This window comes from Lynx rufus, unplaced genomic scaffold (genome assembly GCF_022079265.1).
Source record: "Lynx rufus isolate CCGP_SWC_20201006 ecotype Redwood Valley unplaced genomic scaffold, mLynRuf1.p SCAF_22, whole genome shotgun sequence".
In the NCBI taxonomy this organism is placed as follows: domain Eukaryota; kingdom Metazoa; phylum Chordata; class Mammalia; order Carnivora; family Felidae; genus Lynx; species Lynx rufus.
Window position 1 is genome coordinate 7,144,954 of NW_025814837.1, and position 24,819 is coordinate 7,169,772.

General features: G+C 47.3%; 1 protein-coding gene across 5 annotated transcripts in view; it reads right to left on the reverse strand.

Moving 5' to 3' along the window:
• Positions 1 to 5,857: 5,857 nt before the first annotated feature.
• Positions 5,858 to 24,819, reverse strand: part of MAPRE2 (microtubule associated protein RP/EB family member 2) — a 158,830-nt gene continuing 139,868 nt past the window's right edge. For all 5 annotated transcript variants that reach the window (XM_047087077.1, XM_047087074.1, XM_047087076.1 and 2 more), the window contains 3 exons: positions 17,144 to 17,283; positions 12,913 to 13,071; positions 5,858 to 7,345 (listed from right to left, as the gene is read on the reverse strand). In XM_047087077.1, the coding sequence (XP_046943033.1) occupies positions 7,271 to 7,345; positions 12,913 to 13,071; positions 17,144 to 17,283 (374 nt within the window). In that variant the 3' untranslated portion in view covers positions 5,858 to 7,270. The remainder of the gene's footprint in view (positions 7,346 to 12,912; positions 13,072 to 17,143; positions 17,284 to 24,819) is intronic.

A 24,819-nucleotide genomic window follows, 5' to 3' on the forward strand; every position in this document is an offset into this window, starting at 1 on the left:
CCTCTGCCTTTCTTTAGCTTAAAAATCTCTTGGGTCTGAGGTGGTAGGAGCAGCCTTCCTGGATATGGTTTTAAAGAGTGTCTATATTTGCTGATATTTCCCTCTCTTCTTGGGAGGACAGTTAAGTCAACGCATATTCATAAGCATCTTTTTAGCACAGAAACGTGACCAGGAATAAACACCCTCTCTGTGAATCAGCAGCCAGTTCTCTCCATGGTTTCTAGGGCATGGTTTCTCCACAGGAGCAATGTTAATGGAACCCCTGACCAAAGATCTTCCACAGACGAGATACTTGGAGCTGTGGGCTTCTCTTGTGCCAAAGCTGCAAGTTTGGTGGAATCCTCTTGCCGGCCCTTTGCCTCCTGCCCGCCTCCGCTGGCCTTGGGCCGCCAGTCCTGCTGGTGCCCTCTGCCCCCCCCCCCCCCCGGGGTCTGGGCTCTTACCTTGCCTGTCCCGTGAAGTGAGCGCACAGCTGCTGCCTCAAGGTAATGTGTTGTTGTGGAGCTGCATCCGGGTTGATGATGGGATCAAGTCCCCTTCCCCACCCCCACGCGATTTTCAAAACAGGAACAAGTGACTTGAGGATACTGGATTCTTCTTAAAATATCTTAAAAGGCAAGAGGGATCACCTCTTATATCATTGTCCCCTTTGCAGTCTTTCCTTCTCTCTCCTTCAGTAGGGAAATCGTGTAAGGGGACTGCCACTGAGCTGGAAGACTAGCGAGTGACGAGAGAGCTGAAAGCTCTTGTAGGCCCAGCTTTGACAGGTACAACCGTTCAAGAGTCCTCCTTCTAGGTTTAAAAAGCCTCAGCAGGTTCAGCCCCACAGCACAGCACATCAGTTTGGGGGCCCTTCTACATAGAAACCCACCGCTTTTGTTTTTCTTTGTGGAATGCATGCAGTGTAGTCCTGTAATAAAACGGGAGAGGCCGTTCACAGCCTGGAAACCGGCGTGGGTAACAGAACACTACCGTGCAGCATGCCGGCGTAGGCCCACCGTTCCCATCAGTTCGGACACCGAGGACTTAGATGAGGCTCTTCCTCAATGTTATGTGCTGACTGTATAGCTGGGTGGCCCGGCATACCATTTTCTTTTTTTTAAATATTTATTTATTTTTGACAGAGAGAGACAGAGAGACAGCATGAGTGGGAGAAGGGCAGAGAGAGAGAGGGGGAGACAAAGAATCGAAGCAGGCTCCAGGCTCTGAGCTGTCAGCCAGAGCCTGATGCGGGGCTCGAACTCACAGACCCGAGATCATGACCTGAGCCGAAGTCGGACGCTTAACTGACTGAGCCACCCAGGCGCCCCCTGGCATACCATTTTTAAGTTGTGTGTAAACTGACTATTAGTGTTTTCAAATAAAAGTCTGGAGCCTCTTTTTCATTCTCAGAGGCTAACGAAATCGTGTGTTCTAACTACGGGTTACCTATGCTGTGAAGTCTTTGCTTAGTAAAAACAGCAGAGATACAACCACATGTCTGCAATTTCCAACATTATGTCCTCAGAAGAGAAAAATTATTACATTTGATCCTTTATAGATCTGTAGGTATGACAAATACAACCGTCCACTCTGTTTATTAAATCTTTAAATTTTTTTTTTTTCAACGTTTATTTATTTTTGGGACAGAGAGAGACAGAGCATGAACGGGCGAGGGGCAGAGAGAGAGGGAGACACAGAATCGGAAACAGGCTCCAGGCTCCGAGCCATCAGCCCAGAGCCTGACGCGGGGCTCGAACTCACGGACCGCGAGATCGTGACCTGGCTGAAGTCGGAGGCTTAACCGACTGCGCCACCCAGGCGCCCCTTAAATCTTTAAAAGGAATATGTTTTTCATCCTTAAGTAAATGTTATCAAAATTTAGAAAGAAAGGAAAACTAGACGACGTTGGATGTTGTAGTGATAATGTCTTGGCTGTGACTGGTCAGCATTCTGTGACATTAATTTCAAATCACTCAAGAAAAATGGAAAATGTTCTGAGGTAAAATTCACATTTTCCTTCTCTGTCCCATCACATGAGCTAAAAGGGGTGAGGTGGGGTGGGCAATGTCTGTATCTGTAGGCCAGGAGGATGGCTGAACCTATCTTTGAGAGAGCTTAGCCTATGAGAGACTGACATTTAAGGTAATTTTCTGTAATGTCTCTTGGGAAGAATTTTGAAAAGCCGTTAAAAAATTGTTTCATTGGGAGAAGGTCACATTTCATCTGTATGATAAATGTATCAGATTTGAAGGGAGTGTCATAGTAGTAAACTGTGAATTTAGATCAGATTAAAACTGTGAATACATTTATGGGAACTTTTTATTACTTCTCTAATTTCTAAAGGTTAGAAATCAAGGTGTGAGACTGGACCAAAAATTTTTAGTGAATAAGATAAACACAATTTAAAATAAAAAAAAGTTATACAGATAAACTTCAAAACCTAGAGAAATAGTTAAAAATATGAGGGACATTTGCTGCATAGCTTTTTTTCTGAAAAAAGACCACATTTAGGTACTGGGCTAGTTCCTTCTGAATATCATAAATTCAGAGGTATGTCGATATATTATTACCCTTTAAAAACACTTTGTTTACACTCAGTCTTAACAAAATACCACAGGAAACCTGAAGAAGCTAAAACGTGACAGGCTACAAAGATGCAACATTTGCAGTGGAGAAAGAAAGATGCATTCAACAAATTAGCTTCAGCTGGGCCTTCCATTGATCACAATCCTAATCTCAACACAGGAGGCAGCAAGGCCTTAACCAGTGCCCTTTCTGTGTGAACCCTACCTGTACGAGGTGGGGGGTCTAGTTAGGTCAGAGCGGGGAACGGGGGTCCTGCTCGTGGGCAGTCATGTGAGCTGAAGTCCTGGTGCCATCTGAGGGTCCTCCAGGGCTCAATGGATTTTGCCTATTGCCTTTGTTAGGCAATAAAGCCAGAATGTTTCCAGTGAATTCCCGGTTTCACAAACAGTAGTTGTTGCACATCAGGGAGGTGCCCTGCTGTCACACCGATGCTGTCGGGTGGCGTGTGTGAGTGCTGACAAGCTGGGTCGGTGGGTATTGACTAGTGACAGTAGCTGTAAGGATCATAGTAGCTGTGTTCCAGAGCGAAGAGGAAGACTCAGGAAGGCCAGAAATGAAGTCATGTGTTTCATTTTAGAGAACTGGCATGTTACAACTTAGTGGAATTACATGAACTCCTCTCTGCCCCCACCTCCCCCAGACTGCTGGGCCTACCCATAATGCCAGTAGGAACGCATTACATTTTTAGAGACCATCTCAGATTGAGTCAATGGAGCAAACATGTTATTTCACCACTCTTGTACCATCAGTGATGTGTTCACCAGAGTCCACCAGTGTGCCCTGTAAGTAAGAGAAATTACATGGATTCTTGACTATTTGTGGGCAGATGTCTAATACCTAGTGTTTAAAATCCCAGGGTTAGTGGATGAAATGGAAGCACGTGGGTTTTGAGCATGAGCTTTCCCAACCCGGGTTACGGCTCAGACTTCTGTCACAAACTTACCCGGTGTAGACATGAGTGCAGATGACGAAGAGTGGCGGTATCTTTGTCTTCTGTCCTTTTCCCACTTCTCTGCTCTTAAAGGGGCCTAAAGGCAAGTGAATGGAAAACAGTCGCCAAAGGATAGTATAGAAACAAAACTGGCCTCTAGGTGGTGCTTGAAAGCAGTTCAGGGAAGGCTGGCCTCCTTCAGGGTGAAGAGTATAGGTCCGCTGAGCCTGAGTAACCTGCCAGCTCCTGGGCAGAGTCTCCAACAGACTGCCATCACCTGTTCTAGCCTCTCCAGGTGGCTCACTGGGCCGCTTCTAATGCATTTCTTTTTTCTCCTCTTCCTGGGCCTATAAGTTTGGATTCTATTTTTGTGTATAAATCACCACTGTTAGCCAAAGTTGTCAAACTAGAGGGGGAGAACGCACTGAACCCCAAAGCTTTTGCTGATCCGAGGTTGTTTTGCCATGAAGCCTTACTCTGAAACAACTGCCTGCTTCTGTCATGGTTCCCTATTTGCCCAGCCCAGTCTTGCCCAGATGGGGCAGGCTGGGCCTCCAGGCTTCCGTTTGCCTGCAGGTGGAGTATTGCCTAAGGGAACGGCTTATCCTTATTTTGGATGAACTTCTTAAAAAGGGATCACAGCTGCTACATCTGATATCAGGTACTAACCTTTAATTCCTGTTAAAACCTTTGCCAGCAATAAAAGCTAAGACACGCCCCCGCCCCACCCCCTGTAAATCATCCTAAAATGTGGGTAGTTGGGTGAATCGATGAAAACAGCCTATTCATACACACATGCTCACTGAGAAGCAAACTCTAGCATAAAAATTTAAGAATCTGTAAATCCAGTCCTTTTAACATATACTTTTTTTTTTATTAAATATGTAAAAAGATAAACGCAAGTCAAGTTATTCACATATTCAGAGACAAAAAAACTATTCTACCATGCGACAGTAGGCGGGTAATGTAAAATGAATGAGATACATCTGAATAAGACTTTTTCATCTATTATGTCATTACTTATCTATATTTATAATTAACAATACATATGTTTACATTCCTTTCAGTTTACATTTAATATATAACAAAAGCTTTATGGTGTACTATTTAGTAAAAGTAATCTGAATGCATATTAAACCTTAACGGAATAATGGAAATACTCACCAGGGAAGGGAGGAGTTCTTGGTTCCCTTCTGGAGTTTACTTCTCTCTGGTCAAGGTGTTTGTCTTTTCTTTTTCTGCTTTTCTGCTTAGAAAGAAGAGGGGCTCGCTCTCTCTGCCCCCTGCTTCAATCACTTCCTATCTGACATGAGCAGCAGAAGTGCTATAACCAGCCACAGGTGTGTGACTACGAAGTCTGGCTTCTGAGAGGGAGGGGGAGCACACGAAGGGGTACTTCACAGCCCAGCATGAGGATGCACGATAGGGGGCCATGGAGTACGGCATGCCCTGGATGCTGGGATGGGAGAATGATGGGGTGCAGTTCTCAGGGAGGAAGGAGGAGCCCTGGTAAAGGAGACGCGGTCTGCACAGAAACAGGGGTGCAGCCAAAGAAGACCGAGCTAGCTGTTAAAGATTTCCCGAAGCATCCATGATGTCACGTGCGATATGGCACAATGGAAGAGGTTTCAGATGGAGACAGAAAGAGGAACTTGTAGCTCTTTTCTAAATCAATGAATAGTTGGCTCCAAGGCTCTCTCATGGAGAATGAAGTATGACCCCTGGGGAAGGGGAAGGTATCGGGCCAGTATGTTTTTCCAGCTGAGAAGGCTGGGGCTGTTGGGGACGGAGCAGTGGTCACTTGTGAGCCTGAGGCCAGTTGCACAGTGATCACACAATCACCCACATGACAGGAGTCTGGGTCTCACTCCCCATGGCACTGGGTATTACTGAGATGTCCAGGGCCGGCCAGGAACTGCCTAGGAACCACTGGAGTATCATCGGCATGGAATTACTGTGCCTCTTTACAAAAGCTATTTTTTGACAAGGAAACTCAGGACAAAAGGCCAGGAGGGGACCACACCATTAAGCATGATGCCGCGTATAGCACAACCACTACCTGTAACCAGGTGTGGGAGGGATGTCACTGCCGAGAGCCAGGCTTTCCAGCCTGAGAGAAATGAGCTGCCACTGTTGTGCAGAGCAAGCAGGAGAGAGAAGAAAGGGAAACCAGATACCACAGAACCTCTGTCCAATTCTGCACAGTGTGTTGTAATAACCTCAAAAATACAAGCACTCTTTCACATGTAACTCAGATACCACGTTGCTGCAAAAGATTTTGAGAAGACTTCTTTTGGTGGAAAGCTTCAGTGGTGGAATTGAGAATTAGTTCATCAATTAATAAAGAAATGTCAAAGCTTTAGGATACATAATTCAGAAATTTATTTTAAGCTTTTCAGTTAAGAGGCAAGTGGGGTGGGCACACTTGTTTGGCTTGCACCTGCTAAGTCAAATAACAAGTGAAGTAAATCTGAAGTTAGAAACCAAGTGAAATGAATGATCCAGGAAGGGATACCATCTGTCAAAGGAATAAAAGAGGCAGATTTGGAAAGATACTAAGAAAATGTGCAAATATTTGTTAAAAAAATAAGGAATGCTTTTAATTCATTAATGTTTCCTCTCTTTATGAATTGCCAAGGTTATCAAAGGTCAATGACAAGGAGGGCCACAGTATGAACGAGGGGAGATTCCTTATTCCAGAAGGTATTGGGACTCCTAGAGTTTCCTGTGCTGTCATTCCAGTGTCAACACCAGACTTGGGAAGCTGGCGTCTCCCTTGGAATGATGCTCCTAGTAAGGTGGTCTTCACTTCCGGTGAGTGTGCAGCTCACTGCGGAACCCTGATGCTCACGCGCTCGCGCTCGGGCCGCACACCCTCAGGGCATTCTACAGGAGGAGTCCCCTAGCGTGGAGGACAGGCTTTGGGCGGAGACCCAGAGAGAGGCAGGAGGACCGGGACCTACGCAGACCCCCTCTGGACTGTAGCTGACTGACAGCTTACAGGGAGAGGGGCTGCCCACCAAAGAGGACCCTGAGAAAGAAAATAGCATGAGAACCTGGGGGGGGGCGGGGGGTGGGGCAAGCAGTTGGAGAGCTAAGTTGAGATGGTGTTGTCCTTGAGTGAATGTCTTTCAAAACTAACTGTGAGTTTGTCTAACATGCTCAGGGAGAAACACTGGGCCCTGAAGTCCTAGTTTTGATTCTTTTTTTTCCCTTAAGTGTTGGGAGTAGAGGGAGAAACTGGTTTTCCCTATAAAACAAGTCACTGTCCTTATGGCTTTCATATCAAGTATCTCTTTCCCTTTGTTCCAATTTATTATTTGACCAAATTTATGTTCAGAGGTTAGACTTGCAAACATCAAAGCACCACAAATGTGTGACATCTAGTGACACTGGGTTGAGAAATGCCAATATAAATACCATATATCAAATTACCATTGTTTCACACCAGGATAAAAAGGGGGTGTGGGTGGTGGTGGGGTGGGGAGAGTTGTTCTGGAAAGAAATGAAAAGAGCAGAATCAATCTCAAGCAGCCAAGTGAAGTAGAAGATGTGTGACCCCACGATCTCTCAGGTAGGCCGCCACACGGCCGGCTGCTAATGGGTCTTGGCAAAGGAAACGGGAACCGAGCGCCGTGGCTGGCGTATGCAACAGTGCGTTGGTGTTAACGGCAGACTGGGAACAACTGGTTTCTGTTGAGCTTGAGGCCACACGTTTCTCCAGAAGAAAAGTTCCCACGCAAAGTCGAAGTTGAGAGCTGCCAGGACCCTTCAGTACTCTTCCTGCTGCTGGGGCTGCTGTTCGTGGACTTGTTCCTCTGCCTCCGGCTCTTCCGGGTGACCCTCCTACAGCACAGGGGGGAGAGGTTTCGGCTGGAATGATGGACGTGTGGGCGGCCCTGCAGAGGCCACAGCCCCACGACCCCTGCCCAGGACGGCATCTTCAGGCTGGGGGGGGGAGGGCATGGGCGTAGGCACACGGGCCCCCCAGGCGCTTCCCCGCTCCCAGGAGCCAATGCGCGCACCCAGACTGTTCAACGGACAGGTCATTCGAGAACACACGTGTCGGGGTCTGCGCACCAAACACTCCTTCTGTCTTGGAAAGACCTCTTCATAGAAGACGTTTCCTACTCTCCTGCCCTTGTGAAAGAGAACCGAATGCACTGCCTCACAAGCATCCTGACAACCACGAGGGAACCCACTGTGAGACAGCACTGGGCCCCGGGTCTCACCCGACCCCACGGGCCGGAGACGTGGAACTTCTGATTCCTTCCCTGTCCTGCCCTAGTAGTATGTCCACCTGAAGCAGACCCTGTGCTGTGATCTGTTACTACTCTGATGCACGGACCCGGCTGGTTGTGGTGGTAAGGCAAGGAAGACACACGGGTTTGGGGGGCTTCTCCACCAGGGGGGCTCAGCAGCTGTAGCTCAAGGACTCTGCTCTGGGAAAGTGAGGCCTTGGTGCGTCCTTCACTGACCAGGACCTGGAGGGGTGAGGTGTCCTGCTTGGCTCCAAAAGACCTAGTCATTGATTTGCCTGACCCCACGAACGCCAACTCCAGGGAGCATCAACCCTAGTCAGCTCGTTGATATTGTGACCTCACAGAGAATAAGCTGCTCTTATTACCCAAGCAGAGGGAGTGTGGCTAATGAGTACCGCCGATGGCTCCTTCAAGAAGGCACGCAGGGACCTAGAGCCACGCATGTGGCCCCTCACAGCAGGCACATGCACTCCTTTCTTAGCCAGAGACCCCTGCCTTCAGGTCTGTTCCCTGCGCTTAGGACAAGCCAATCCAACCGACCGTAGTCAGTCTTCTCCCCTGAGCCACAGTTCTTTCTTTCCCTGGTCTTGTAGTGCTTTGTTTCCAGCTTGGCTATAGAACTTGGGCTTGTCATCTTGTCTCCACACTGTGGCTTCTGCCACTGGGTCCTGAGGTTACTCAAGGCACCAAAAGGGCCTCATCCATTTGTGTCCTACCTCACTTATTTCAGAACTCAGTGCAGGTTGTGTTGAAAGGAAGAAATCCCTGAGGACAAAACAACAGAGGATTTGAGACTCTCAGCCAAGGTCCCATGCTGCATATTTTCTGAGAGGCAGTAAAATGTCAAGGTTCTAAACACGGGCTCTGGAGTTCATATCCTGGCTCTGCTCTTTACCAGCTGGGTGACTCTGGGCATGTAACTTAACTGCCCAGTGCCTCAGTTTTCCCATCTGTAAAATGGGGGATTGTAACAGGAGTACCCGTTAAACAGTTTTCCATAAGTTTCACTGATCGAGGAGTCAGTGGAGTCCTTGAATTCAACAGAGAAGTCAAGGTAGGTACAGAACAGTGTTTGATTCATAACACATACTTGTGTGAGCTGCAATTAGTACTTCTTGGTGGGAGAACTCTCTGAAATATATTCTAGAAGTGAAAAAGTTTTAACAAGTCACCTTTTCTGGGACAGCAGTACAAAGGGCCATCAAACTGAGGACCCTGGTTCAAACCTAGCTCTGTCCCTTTCTGGCTCGGTGTCCAGAGCCTGTTACTTACAAACGGTCAGCTCTCTCCGTGCCCAGGACCACACCCTATCAGCAGCACCCACAGCTCGCCCGCCTCTGAAGCGTGAAGGTACAACACCCTACTCTGCCTGCACAATGCCATCCTTTGGCCCTACCCACCCCCCACTTGCTCCCGGGCCCTCATGGCAGCTGCCCACTGCCCTGCTCCTCTCTGCTCCGAAAGTTCGTGCCTCAACGGCGAGTGCCATTCTTGTGGGGACTGTCACTGGCTTTTCCCAGTAAGTGCTCTTGCTCTTGTCTGGGGGCAAAAAAGAAATCTAGTGGTCGTGGGACTTTACCCAGACTGGTGACCTGGGAACTCGCAAGTGTCTGTTCTGCCAGTGTTCCTGGCTGACCCCTCTTCTCCCTGCCTTCGCCCCAGAACCAATCACTCCTCTAAGCTTTCCATCCTTGTTCATGCTTCCATCAGGTTACAAGCTGCAGCCCCGAGTGTATGCGCGTGTGTGCGGGCTCACTGGCTGGCTGCACGGCTGCCTCTCTGGCTGAGTTCCCATCCCCTCTATGGGTCAGGGATGTTAATTCATCCATCATCCTAACCGTTCAATGCTAGTGTGGTGCCTTCATTTCACACTGCTAGGATTTCAGCAGGTCTCAAGAGTACTTTTCTTACCTGTTTTGCGCGCGTTAGGCTGCATGGAAGATCTCAAAAAGGAGGATCCGTATGACATTTTACAGAAAATCTTATTTGCTCACATCACAACTGGGAGTTAACCCAGGACGGAACGTCAAAGCTTGGATTCAAATACTGTGAACCTGTACCAAGCTGTAGGACCAGGAACCTCTACGATCAGACCTCACCCCTGGCCTCCCGTTTATACTTGCCCAGCCAGGGGGCTTTGTGGGCTCCAGCTCGTCGAGGGCAGTTCCCTCAGTCACAGGGCCCCATTGTGATGCCCTCCATCTGCAGGAACTGCAGCCCCCAGGCCCCTCTTACTGGGATAAAGAGCAAACCTCCCAGCTTACCAATGGATTGCTAATGCTAGGGGTACAAGCTAAGGTGGTCTGAAAGTCTGCAGACGAATCTTTAATTCTGAGGCAGTTACACTGCATAGCACAGCTGAGTGCTCCCACCTCACACGATACCGTGTAGGCTGGCTCACAGAAAAAAACCTGTCTTCTTACACCCCATACAAGAAAACAAACACACATGCAAGCAGGAGGCCAGACAAAACTTATTCCAGATATATGACCAATGCCCTGGAGTGCCACCTGCTTAATTCTAATATTTGTATATCAATCCATCACATCTTTCTGAATGTTTAGCTGTATCCTTAGAGTTCCTTATTCTTATGATAATTATAGAAGATGGAAGGCAGTACTGAAGAAGGCTCTTGCCTACAACAGGAAGAAAATGGGGGCAAAGAAAGGTGGAAGGGTCTTGAAGAAGCGCCGAAGGCCCCCTCCTTCCTAGATGTACAGGCTCAGCTGCCCCCACGCACCCCAGCCTCATCCAGCCATTCTTTCCTCTGGCCTCTGTCCATGCTGTTTTCTCTGCCTGAAAAATCCTCTCCCTGCCTTAGCTCCAGGACTGCTGAGGGTCCTAGTCGTTCTTTGAAGCCCACACAAACGTCCTCTTCTCTGTCAAGTAAGTCTTTGCTGTCTCTCCAGGCTCCTCGTCCGTGATCACCACCCAAATTTATGTGTCTGTGATCACATGTATCCTACTCCAACATACTCCAGTCAGTGGTGCCCCGTCTGCCTGCCTCACTGAGGCAGTGGCTCTGTCCCCTTTACGCACACCCCATGCTTCCTCCAGTGACAGAAACATAAGCTCTTCCTAAGAGCTCTTGGTTGAGGGGGGAGGAATCGTTAGGTCACTTAACAGTGGCTTCTGTGACAGTGCCTCAGGAAATAAGTTGCCCGTTTGTACCAGCAGGTACACCTCAGCTGACAGATGGACAAGGCGGCAGTTAACCAATGAATAAGCCGAGATACCTGTGGCCCGTGAGGGAAAAGATCCTGAAAATGATAAAGAGAGGCACTGGAGAGATGTCAGGTGATCTGCTCTGGAACCTTCCATTAAGTTTCTACAACTGTGAACTGAACTGCGCCTGTTTACTGCTGCACACGCCCTGCTATCTGCATTTCTGTATCTTCCAAACATTCTATTCTAGGATCATCTGACTCGGAGAATCAAAGGCCAGCCACCATCAAATAAAGACTTAAAGAGGCCTCTCCAGCAAACACCCGTACCTGAAATGTCCACGTAGGGCTCATCTGTGTTTTCCTGAAGAATAGGCACTCAGGCAGGAGCACACTAAGAAGACAGGAATCTCCCCTGGGGCAGCCCTGCCTATCGGCTGCTGCCACCAGCATTCAGTGGCCGTGTGAACTCTGATTTTGGGAGACTGAGAGCGCCCCTGTACAAGGACTCCGTCTGGGGAGACTGGGGACAAGATCCGGCTTGAGGTGACCATCGCAAGGGTTTTCCTCCTGCCGACAGCACAGGGCGGGACAGATCTGGCCCTGCACGCTGCCGTCCTCCCTCAGTGGGCCTGGTCCTTCAGCTACACAGTGCTGGGGAGACTGCATTGGATTTAGCCTCCCACAAGCTTGTGAAGAGAATAACTGTAATTCACATAGTACCTGATAGACTATCAAGCACTCAGGGTGGTGCGGGCACACTAGACATCAAGCGGAGGTTTCTGCCATCAGATCTGAAAATACGGAGAACCATATTTTGTGGAGCCATCGCTGCCTCTGGGACCCGGCAAGGCAGCGTCCCAGGACTTCAAGATCTATAGTCTGAGCCAATGATAACTGAGAAAAAAGCTTAAAAAAAAAAAGTGGTGGGGGGGGAGGGTGAGGAATGAAAAAAGTGGAGAGGCCTCAAACCTTGGATTTCATCCCTCGAATTCCAAATCTTACGTGGAGTAAACATTTGTCTGGTACTGGGCTGGAATAAGTCATAAAGTACCCTTGCCGGTGACTTGTTCCATTCTGTCCAAGTGCTAACACACGCAACTCGACCACCGGGCTCTGGGTGCGGCCCCAGGCCTCCTGGGCCAACAGAGTCAGACTCTTCCACCAGCTTCAACACAGCCTCAGGAAGAGCTTGAGGCCCCCGCCTACTCTTCTGCATCTTCCACAGGGCGGCTCTGTAGAAGGTGACGCTCCTTCAGGCTCCCACGCTTGTCTTGGTGCCGGGGCCCCTCACTCCCTGCACTGGCAGACTTCTTCTCCCGCCTTGCCTTCCCTTCCCTTCCCCTCCTTGATTCTTGAGAGTTTTGGTCCTCTGCTGCTCCTCACACCTGCTTTCCATCACCAGGATGGATCCACCTCCCGGGTCCCCGCCTTCCTCATGCTCCTGAGTAGCAAGCCCGACAGCCAGGTCTTCCCCGCAGTGAATTCTAAAAGCGTTTTTCAACTGAGGGCTGCTGTACAGCACCGGTCTGTGCTGGCAATGAGTAACCGAGACAACCGGCTCTGAAATAAAAACCGTCGGGCTCGCGGGGATGCGAAAAACACTTAGACTAATTCCTCCTCTAACCATACTCTGATCTGTCATGAAGAATCCTTACATCTACTTTTATTGCTCATCTGCTCAGAGCTGCAAACCACTTAAGATCTGGCTGCATAAACCTAGTTTTCTCAATCATTCCTCCTACTCTCCCCCTCCCACCCCCATCCACTCATCTCTTCCCAGATTAATTCACGAACACACATCCCACAAGCAGGGTCAATGGATCACGATGATGATGACACTTATTCCTGTGGGAATAGCACACGCACAGGAGGAGTCCTAATCCCCAGGGATCCCAGGGCAGCACCCGAAGACACACAGACTGCTGTACCTTGACCAAGAGCATCGCTTTAGAAGCCAAGAGTCAAGGGCTCTCCTCACACTTACGTGTTCTTCCGAAGCATAGAGGACTTCCATTAGTCGCTGCACGAGGTCGTCGTTTTCCTGCCCATGCTCTTGACAGAGTAGCTCAATCTCTCTCAACTTGCCAAAGTAGAAATCCCTTTCCTTTTCCACACCTTCAAGGGCAAGTTTTAATGAATGTACCTGCAAGGGAGTGAGGGTGGAAAGAAAATTCCCCCAAAATCCAGTAAAAAAAAATGTGACCAACTACACCTGCCTATAACATGTGAAACATGCAAAGACAGATGTGCCAAAATGACTACTAGGCAATGGAGCTTGAGCCTGGGCCACAACGTCCAACTTCAACAACACACTAGTCCTTCCCTCTGCCAACTGAGTGTTCATAACCACTGTCCGAGGGATTGTTCTGCTCAAGGTGGTTGCGTCCAGACCCTGAATGAGCTTTCCTCCTCTCTTAACACAGACTAGGGCACATCCTTCTACTCTGTCCAGCCTCTGCAAAGAGGGGAAGCAGAGCACTGTGGTTACTTGAGATGTATTCTGAGGACCTACTTTCTTCAGGTAACCATATTTTGTTGTGGAGCCCTTCGTAAATGTTCCTGAGCCACACTAGGCAAAGTCTTTCTACTGAGAAACTGGGTCTTAGCTACATGAGGGAAACTGGGCAGGACTGAAAGCGTGGTTCAGTGGATCTGTTTCAATTCCTCTGGTTCTAGCTTTGGGGACATCGCAGGAAATAGGGGGAAGACTACAAGAAGGAAGCCCCATTCCCTCCGAATAATAGCCCTTGTTCCCTTTTTCCCTGGGATGCTGGTTCCAGGACCTCCCAGGGCTGGGTGGCCTCTCACAGTGATTACGGAGATGGCGCCAGGGAAGGAGCCAGCAGTGAGGCAGTGTCACCCGGGCTGAAGGAAAGCTGACAGTGCCCCACTCCTATGAGCACAGTAGCTACTCACAGGCCTAAACCATGACCCTGTTCCTGCTTCCTGAGAAGCCCTTTTTTTAAGCCCCTTGTGCATTTATATTTACACAGACAATATTTGTCAGGAGGTAAATTGAATCTTTCATGGTCTCCATCAGGTGAAATCTCTCATTCAGTGTATTAAAAAATCACCCTAACGGAATTTCCAAAAATGACATTTGGAATGGGAAATTGTCTTCTCTAGTAATCCTGGGCCTTTGGACATGCTATTTATCAAACGCCTACCGAACATCTGCAGTGTCGGTCCCCTTCCTGCACACCCGGCGTAGGCCTCGGGGATATGGCCCCTCAGAGTTCACCTCACTGCCTCCCTCACCCGCTGCTCAAAAAGCAGCTTTCCCTAGCTTTCACTTTTATTTTTGATGATGCTATGGTTGGGATATTTCTAAGAAAGGAAGGCAACCAGCAGCCTCAAGTCCAGGAAAAAGAAAACTTCCCTTTTTCTAGAAATCCTTCCTTGCTTTACAACAAACCACCCTCCTCCCCAGGCTTGGCCACAGAATCCCTCTGAAGCCTGCGTTGGTGCCAGTGGACAGATCTCTGGCAGTTGAGGAGTCTTGAGTCTGTCAGCGCTCCCTGAAGGAGGCAAGAAGGGTCTCTGGAGTACTTCAACCCATGGAAACTAGGTTTGTCTGCCTCTCGAGGGTGCTTTGGTCTGTACAATGTGCAAAGAGCTGAGGCTTTTGTAGAAATATCCAGTCCAGGTTGGCGTTGGGTGGTATTCCAGATCGCCAGGCAATAGATACACAGCTATAGACATCCCTGGTCAGAGGCCCAAGTATATGAGGATAGCCAACTGGCAAAGGAGAGTCCATGTTCACGGTCACACTCATGCAGAGTGATGCCACCCGCACCCTCATGTATCAAACCAGAAGCCTAAGTGGTGGAGGGGATGCTGGGGATGGGCCCTTCAGTAAGTCAAGAGGGAGAGACAAGAGTGGGGACGTTCTCTTCTCCCAGTTCTCCCCTCCCTCAGCGTCTGCACACTGCATGTCCTCCTAGGGAGGCCGCCCAAGCCCCAGCATCCGTCCAAGCCAACTGACGCCCACTCTCCAGCCCCCAGGGGTCCCTGAGTGCAGTGGTGACTCCACCCTACTTCCTGTTTGCTAACCCACTTGCCATAAATGGCCCCTAATTATTTCAGTTATGTCTTTTTCTCCCCTTTTGATTCATTTCTATCATTGGAATTGTCTACCACAGTAGTACTTTTATAGCATGTCATGGGAGACTGCCTGAATAGAGGCAGGAGGCCAAGAAAAGGAGAATTCTTCAAGTTTATGGCACTCGTCACTTTCTCTATTACGACATGTAATTCACTCTCCAGCCTAGGCATTTCCTCGTCCTAGAGTCCTGAGTCCCAACACAGCAATGCCTCTGCGGCTACCCATCAGCTTTAGGGAGCCACCCTGCAGGTTACAAGGGCAGAAAATGGAGGGGGCAATAATAGATAACCATGCAAATGGGTCTGGGTAAGTGTTCAGTAAACAGTTGAATGAATGCTCACAATCTGGGGTGTGTATAACCTTCGCTCTGAGGGACTGGGGAGGGGAAGAGATGGGCACACTCACTCCTCCTTGATGTAAATGCATCAGGGGATAGGTGGGGGAGTGAAGCCCTTTGGAAGTAATAAAGGAATTACAGGACCATTGGGAAGTTCCTTTCTTCTCCCTCTCCCCTCTCTAGAGTGACATTTTGGATGGTAGGATGAGGTCTGGGTTCCTTGGGGATGGGAGGCTCTTTGTGTAAACGGACAGCTAATGAGTGTAGAGCCAGCCCCAAGGAGAGGCAGTGGGTCTGGTGGACTAAGGCTGAATGGCAGAGGGGCAAGAAGGGGCTTGAGGTTTCTGTGTGGTTATACTTTGGGTTGGAAGTTTGGAGACCAGGGTGTGGTAGAGGGGAAACAACAGGGAGGAGAGAAATCATGACAAAACATGAGATAATCAAGATATCAAAAGAACTTGGGTTTCTATGAGAAAAGGGTTATAAATCTAAAGCATTATAGACCCACGCCTGAATCTCTTTAGGTCTACTCTGATTTGCTCTGAGCCTTAGGCATGTGGCCCGAGGCTCATTATGGCTGTTGTACCTGCCTTTTATGTGAGAAAAACTCATTACTGGGAATACCATATGGGCTCAAACTGAGAAAGAGCAGGTAATTAGAACATTCCAGAGTTTCTAAATCAAAGTCCTGCCCATTGGATAACTTAAGGTTTCACTATTTTCATTAAAGTGATCAGAACTGTAAAGAAATACCCTAGCTAAGCAGCTGCCTGCTTTTAAACTAGATTCTTGATTGCAAATATACAATTATCTCAAAAATGGTTTCCAGACTCTTGCTGGCTCATCAGGAATCCGATTAATCATTGGGAATGGCCCAGCCACTTGGCTGGGAACAGCCTAAGAACCTTGAATAGAGGCTCCTCTCCGGGTAGTGGGAGTAGCCAGGATAAAAGACTCTGCAACTCAGGGTCAGGGCGGGTGGCTTCTTCAGTGGGCCTCATGCTACCAATCGTTTTATTACCTCTAAGCTACATATAATCTCAGGCAAAATTAGCTATCGTTAGGTAGAAAGCATACCTAAACTTTTATATGGAAATTTTCAAAGGCAGCAGAGCTAGATCTACCATAACCATGAAGAATGTTAGACGAAAAGGAAAGTTCTTCGACTTCAACCACAACCGTGGCCTTCTGATCCCCCAGTATTGGGGTCAGTGCTTCTGTGGCATCAAACATCTGCTGTCGTGGCAAGCATTAGGTTCTCGCTTTCGTTTGCATGATCACCTACCCCGTACAACTGCTGTAAGCTCCGGTGGGGGGGGGGGGGGTAGAGTTAGCTATCTCACTACCATTATATTAGCACCAAGTACCAAGTCTGTCACACAGAACAAGCTTAACAAATAGCTTGTGCAGGAAAGGAAGGAGGAAGAGAGACTAAAGTCATGAATGCTATCTCGACCGGCCAGAAGTGGGCAGACAGTCCAGAGTCTGGCCTGGAGCTCCGGACAGGCACTGAGGTGTGGGGGAGGGGGATGCTGCCTACAAACCCGCATTTACCTGGGGCTGAGTCATCTGTCCTTCTGTCTTAATGTACAGCTTTGGGATTTTCGACTAACGTCTTATATTCCTGGCGGACGGCTGGTTTCATCTGCCTGAACGATTCCTTTCATTCTTAATCATTTGGAACCAGATTCTCTCACCTGCCCTCCCTTATCTCAGGCCTACAGGTGTTTGGTCCCTCCCCTCTCAGAGACAGGGCCAGGGCTGAGGGGTTACCTGTTCATTAAGCTGTATGACCTGTGTTTCTAAATCTTTATCAGATTTGGATGCTGAGCCGCTGGATGAAGCCCGTTTGGCTGATGAGGGACGAGAAGGTGTAGATCCCGGCTTAGATGCCGGACTTGATTTAGCTGCACCTGAAAGTAACCAGAATAGATTATAAATACGGGCAACATTAGAAATGCTTTTTAGATACACTGCAAATGTATAAAGGAGTTACTAAGAAGTATAAAAGCTATCCCCAAGGACTCTTTCCAATCACAAAAGTAGCCTACATACACTTAGAAAAAGCACCGACGTTAAAAGGACAGTGCCATCTTTGGCAACTTATTTAATCTTTCTGAGTACTTTCCCCCCCTCAAGTTAATAGGAGATTAAGCTGTCCTTTGTGCCTCTGGTGAGAGAAGAAAAACTGATTTAACTAAGAGATTTTAAGATTTTTTTTTTTAAGAGGAAAGGTTCTGAGATAACCTCAAAGCATCACCATAGTTGAGTTTCTAACAAACAACAAAAAAGAGTTTATAACAGATGAATACTTTAGAAAAAATTCAGAGCAAGTGTTGGTTTTTTTTCTCTTTTGTTTCCTAGTTTAGCCACTGAAAGCGCCTGGGAGCAATGACATCTCCATAGCAGCGTGTGCTCCAGGTGCCTACGTCCTGGTGTCTAAGTTTTATTCTGCAGTAAGAGCTTCTTGAGAGATAGCAGACTCCGTGGGTGGGGCAGGAAAGGTATGGCGTGAGCCTGGGACACCTTCTTGTGTCGCAAAGCAAGGATGTGCTCAGGACTAAAGTCAATGGGAACAGGGGCCAGTTTGAAGGTGCTTCCAGATAGCCACAGCTGGGACAGTTTTATATGTCAAAAGTGTAATGGCTCTCATGTGCTAGAACACATTGAATAAATAAAACTCCAGTCTATAATGACGGAGAAAGGAGGGAGGGAGGGTATAAAGATCTTTACAGAACACAGCTAGTAAACGTAGAAGAAATGTTAGAACTTGAAAAATCACGACAATTACAACAAGCATAACTGATCCAGGAAAGGCTCAATGACGGACTCTGAAACGTTAAGTGGGAAGTCTGGAGGGAAAAAGACATTCATGTGGGTCAAGATATTGGCCTAGGATTTATTTACTACAATGGAAGAAAGATACGCCTTTACAGCAGGGGCCGGAGCAGGGCGTTGTCTGGGGCTCAGCATCGTAAGTAATTAAACAGCATCACTAATGATGATAGAAGCTAGGGGAAAGAAGGTCCTTGACATCAGGTAAGAGCTCACCCACCAGAAGCTCAGCTCCTAATAGGTGATCACAATCTAGAACATGACACAGACATAGGCAATGGCTTCTGCAGCCAAAACAGAAGCAACAAGGTAGATGTGGTGATATTTACACACGTTGTGGATTAAGAAATTCAGGGTCATTACCCACGGCCCACCCAGGCCCTTTTACTCTGAACACAGTCTCGACCATGTGGTAGCTCAGGCTGGTGGAGAGGCTCCTCTTATGTATTTCCATTAGCCCTATTCCCCACCACATCCCGCACACTCTTCCTCCAGAAGGCTCCGGGAACACAGGGGCCAGTGTTCATCACCTTTGCAACCCCAGTACTTAGCACCATGCTGGGCTGAACCGGTATTTAGTGAAGGTACAAATGTTGAAATAAATACATGAACAAGTAAATACAACGTGGTTATGCGGTTTCCAGTCTCAAGGTTTATCAGCACCAACAGATCAGAAACAGGCAGGGGGTTATGAAGCCAAGTGTACTGACAGCAGTTACAAGTTTCGACTAATCTCCTAATTACAAAGTGGCAAACAGGAAGAGTTCCGGTGCCTGGAGTCATCAGTTATAAACATGAAGTCATACGCCCCCTCAGGAAGCACTGACAACATCATACCCTTTAAAATCCGTTACAAAGAAAAGAGAGGATTTTCTTCTAAAAATACAGGGAAAGGCCTAATATATTTTAAAATGAAACACTAAATTGGGAAGGACTTAAAATATTTGAGTATCCGAAGGTAAATCTTCAGGGACCTGGAAACCTGGCCCATGCAGAAGACCTTCCCAAGGATTCTAGAGAGCTGATGCTCTGCTTCATTTGTGATTCACATCAAGTTGCAAGGACCCTTCATCTCTGCAGGAGCCCACAGAAAACACTCCTCGAACACCACTTCCAGCCCCACTGGCCAGGCTCTGTACAGGCCACGCCGGCAGGGTAGAGAAAACCGTGTGGATAACAGCAGAGGAGGCAGGGTGAGGACATGCTGACCTGGCAAAGCGCCTCCTCTGAGGGCAGCTACCAGCCAGCCTCGCTGAGGGAGAAGCTTCTGAAAAATCAAGTTACTTCAGGCCTTTTTATCAGCAATACGTCGTATTTTAATATCCATCGTATCTGACAGAGAGCAGCTTCCAGAGGGAGGTTCAACACCTCTTATTTACTAAATACAGGTTTACCCGGTACCTACCACGAACCACGTCCCACTGGAGATCCCTGCTCTCCAGGAGCTCACGGTCTCATGGAGCGACAGCTGTGGACAAAGGCCCTGGCACGGCCACACTCACCGTACCCAGGGACAAGGCGGTGTTCCCGACCACATGACCACAAAGCATGATTCATGCTGCGACCCCCTCGCCTCAAACACTCCTCTTCCCCTCTGAGGGACTAAGTGTAGCGCCCTGCAGATGTCCACTTGGACGATGCCGCTCCGGGAGGCCGCAGCACCTGTCCCCTGTAACCGCACAGCCTTTTGTGCCTATTCTCCCATTCCAGTCTACAGGTAGGGGTTGCATCTGTTTTACCATTTAATGTTCCCAAGGCCAAGCTCCATGCCTGACCTGGAGGCCACGCTCAACAGACGTTTTTATCAATAACGTTAAAACCACTCCAAGGAGAGGTATCTATCCGGGTCAACAAACCGGGGAGAGCTCAAGGGGCTGAGGCCAACGTCCAAGTCACTGACAGCAAGAGCTGGCAATACGTGAAGGAGACCAAACAAAACATCAAGTTCCCCCAGAGAGCTCCTACTTGGTTTTCAGATCCTCTTCTGTTATCACCTGGGCCCTTCTAGATGGAACCAGGACAAAGTTCACGTAGGGAAATCGAGTCAGTAAGCATTTAAGTCTGAGTAGGCAGGGGCAAGCTAGTTTGTACCATGCCGTCCAATTCAAGGCCATGTTCATTACCTCTTCTGAAGCAAACAGCGCCCCGCAGAAGGGGATTCCCTAGAGTGCGTGACCCACCCTGGGCACTTCTCCCTAAGCAGGGCGGCGGCTAGAATGTGGCTCGTTGCAACAGCTGACCTACGTTCATCAGACACTCATTCTCACACCCTGCCCTATCCAGCCCCACGTAAACTTTAAAAGAAAAACACGGAAGGAATAGAAACCTGACTGCTTGTAAAAGCCACTACTAATTATATTTTTAGGACATCATCAAATGCAGCTTGAGAAAAAACCTGAAATGAAGTAAAAGCGGAAGGGTCGTGGGCAAGCCAAAGCCCCCTTGCGAGATCAAGTTATCAGGAAGGGAACTATGAATAAGCAGAGGAAGCTCGCTGGGGAGGAACAGGGGGCCACAGGAGACCCTACGCGGCTCCCGGGGGACAGGCCGGAGCTGCTGCAGTGACTGATGCTGCAGCGGCAGGTACGGCTTCTTCCCCCTGTCTCATGGATTCTGTCCAGGTTGGCTGGGGTGCACAGTCCCCATCTTTCACCTGGTACACATGCATGCAGCTTGTGGCTCTCTCAAGATGACAGAGATGAAAACAATGGAGTCGCCTCCACCCCGCCCCGGACAGTCACTCACAGGCTGGAGAAAGGAATGGAAAATAAATTTGAAAAACTGAGTTAAAAGAGGAAGTAATTAGTATTTGAAATTTAAAATCAGGGGTTTTGAAATTGTGATTAAATTGTTTGGAAAGAAACTGATAACAAAGGGAACATTTATGTCTAATGAACGAGGTGTGGGAGGGCAGTGCTAGTCAACTGTGCTTTTATTTTTAAATGTTTGAGTGCACGTGCATGCAGGACAGGGGCAGAGAGAGAGGGGGAGAGAGAGAATCCGAAACAGGGTCTGTGCTGTCAGCACAGAGCCTGACGTGGGGCTTGATCCCGTGAACCATGAGATCGCTACCTGAGCCCAAATCAAGAGTTGGACGCCTGATGGACTGAGTCACCCAAGTGTCCCGTCAACTGTGCATTTACACTGCTTGTAAGGGATGAAGAAATTAAAGAACAGGAAGGCCGTACAGAAGATCTTAGTATCGTCAGAGGTTTAAAGTTTTAAAACCTAGACAATTCAGCATTAAACTAAAAGCTCATTTTTCGAAAGAATATAAAGTGAGCTCTTTAAATCATCACAAGCTATAATCTGATGTGGAAGTAATCTACCCCTCACGGCTATTTTTCACATTGAGAAATACTAAATAGTAAAATTCATAAAAGTAAAAATGAAGGCTTTTGTTCATTCTATTTAATGATTTCATGGTTTACTTTTTAGAATAGTAAACGATATCCTAAGGTATATGACACCCATTAGACTGTTAAGAACTGTATTTTTGTTTATTTGCTCTGAAAGTCTTGCTGTCTTCTTTCAAGCAAACATACTCCAAAGTGTACCCAGCTTCTGGGGTGCCAGATATTATTCTGCCATTTACCTGGGCTGCTAGAATAAGGATGTTATTAGAAAATTGTAATTATCAATATCAGCAAATTTAACATTGATCTATTACTTTTATGTAAGTTACCATGTAGATTCCAATTTTGTGAAATGACCCAATAATGTCCTGGATAGCATCTATCCCAGCTTCAGATATTGGGGTCCTCAGTAGCTGCCTTCCTGCTTCCTAAGAACGCACCCAGGGCCATGGTGACTTCACTTCTGTGCCATCCCACGCTTCTGTGCTCAGTGATGCTTACATGAAAAACATTTACATAAGGGCTTTTAAAGAGAGTGCAGCTCCTTCAGCTATACGGCAGATATTTTTTTTTTCCTCGCAGCTATCAACCATTCCAAAAATTTTTTTGAAGCTGTATTTGATGTCCTGAAAACATAATTAGTGGTAGTCCTGTTTTACAAGAATTTTTTTTTCCCTCAAGCTTTTCTCTCTCTCCCTAATTTTCCCTTTCAAAATAAAAAGGAGTTTCAGAAGCAGAGAAAAATAGACATAAATTCTGTACAAGTCCCTGTAATTCTCTGACTTTACTCACTGGATATGGACGTGATTTACAATGCTAGTCTTTGAGCAGTTGTGTCTTAATTAATGCCTTTAGGATTTGGTGTATAAATATGATTCTAAGACATTTTAACCATAGTTGTAAAAAAACAAAGAGTAGCCTTATTCACTGTCTTAGTGAAGCCGCAGCATCACTGTGTCTAATGTCAATAATTAGTAGCTTAATGTTTATGGAAAATGCTACATTTGGGCCATATGAGGCCCAATGAATTCATAACGATGAAGCAAAGAAAAGCATTGTTCTCGGCTTTATCCTTCATGGCCGGAGCTCTGATGGAATTTAAACATTCTTCTCACTTAATCTGCTGTATTCCTTCTGCCAAAGTCATAAACAGAGGAGCTAAAAATATGACATTAAAACTGTTGACAAGAACCACAGAGACGTTAAAAACATGTGCACGCGTGCATACACGCTCAGGAGGCAACTGATCTTCTGGTCATCCCCAGCTTCTTCCCTAATGTGAGAGCGTATTCCCCTCCACCCCCGGGTCCTTTTCACTCAGTTAAAAACCCCACAGAGGTGGGGGCTGGGGAGTAGGTGAAATAGGTGAAGGTGGTCAAAAGGTAGAAACTTCCAGGTATACACAATGAGATACCAAATCACACCTGTCAGAATGGCTAAAATTAACTCAGGAAACAACAGATGTCGGCGAGGATGCAGAGAAAAGGAACCCTTTCGCACTGTTGGTGGAAATGCAAACTGGTGCAGCAGCTCTGGAAAACAGTATGGAGGTTCCTTGGAAAGTTAAAAATGGAACTACCCTACAACCCAGCAACTGCACTACTGCGTACTTATCTCCAGGATACAAAAATGCCGATTTGAAGGGGCACAGGCACTCCAATGTTTATTTTTATTTCTATTTATTTGTTTTTTTAAGTTTGTTTATTTTGAAAGAGACAGAGATAGCGCAAGTGGGGCAGGGGCAGAGAGAAAGACGGACAGGGAGAGAGAGAGAGACAGACAGAGACAGAGACAGAGAGAGAGGGAGGGGGGGAGAGAATTGCCAAGCAGGCTCCACACTGTCAGCATAGAGCCCCATGGACTCAAACTCACAAACTGTGAGATCATGACTTGGGCGGAAGCCAAGAGTTGCACGCTTACTGACTGAGCCACCCAGGCACCCCTCACCCCAATGTTTATAGCAACACTATCAACAATAGCCAAATTATGGAAAGAGTTCAAGTGTCCACTGACCGATGAATGGATAAAGATATGGCATACATATACAACGGAGTATTACTCAGCAGTCAAAAAGAATGAAATCTTGCCATTTGCAACAATGTGGATGGAAGTAGAGTGTATTTTCCTAAGCTAAATAAGTCAGTCAGAGAAAACAAATATCATATGATTTCACTCATATATGGAATTTAAGAAACAAAACACCTGAACACAAGAAGGGAAGGAAAAATAAGGTAAAAACAGGGAGGCAAACCATAAGAGGCTCTTAAATACAGAGAACAAACTGAGGATTGCTGGAGGGGAGGTAGATGGGAAGATGGGCTCAATGGGCAATGGGCATTAAGGGGGGCACTTGCTGGGATGAGCACTGGGTGTTATATGTCAGTGATAAGTCACTAAATTCTACTCCTGAAACCAATAGTACACTATGTGTTAACTAATTTGAATCTAATACAAAAAAAACTTCCCGTTACAAAGTAAGTCTGAGGAACTCATGTACAGCAAGGTGGTTATATGTAACACTGTATGTTTGAGAGTTGCAAAGAGAGTAGATCTTAAAAGTTCTCATCACAAAAAAAATATTCTAATCATACAGTGACAGATGTTAATCTAGACTTATTGTCGTGATCATTTTGCAATATATACAAATATTCAATCATGTTTATGCCTGAAACGATTATGCTGTATGTCAATTATGCCGTATGTCAAAAGCAAAACCCCACAGACCTGAAACATGACAGAAGATGCACTGTACCTACATTGACTGGTTATTTGTGGATGATCTGCCATCACTTCCTTATCCTTTTTACCTTGGTCAACAGATTTTATTTTTTAACTGGGAATGGGAATGAACTTGGTTAAAATAAAAGTAAATAAAGCCACTGCTGGGGATAGAGTATAGGGCTGGAGTGACGCGAAGATGGAGCTCCCACACCAAGAGGGTTTCCTGAGTGCCGAAACGGACACCAGAGTGGCCATACTGAAGTATGACCGACTGCGCCCCCACCCTTCTCACGGCTTCGGGGTCTGACCCTTTTCTTGGAAAATGGCTCCACGCCTCCCCTTTGTAGGCTCCTAATGCGTTCTCTGAGGGCAAAACAAAGGAAAGTGCCTCTGCGGCCAGAGTCCAGTCCACGTGGAACATCAACGGGGGCTCCCGGATGCTCTGATTCAGCAGGTTATTAAGAGGCTGGTTCGTATATTCTGAAATTACTAGTTCACGGCCCTTAGGGCTTCTGTCACCAGTGCAGCCCGCGGCCA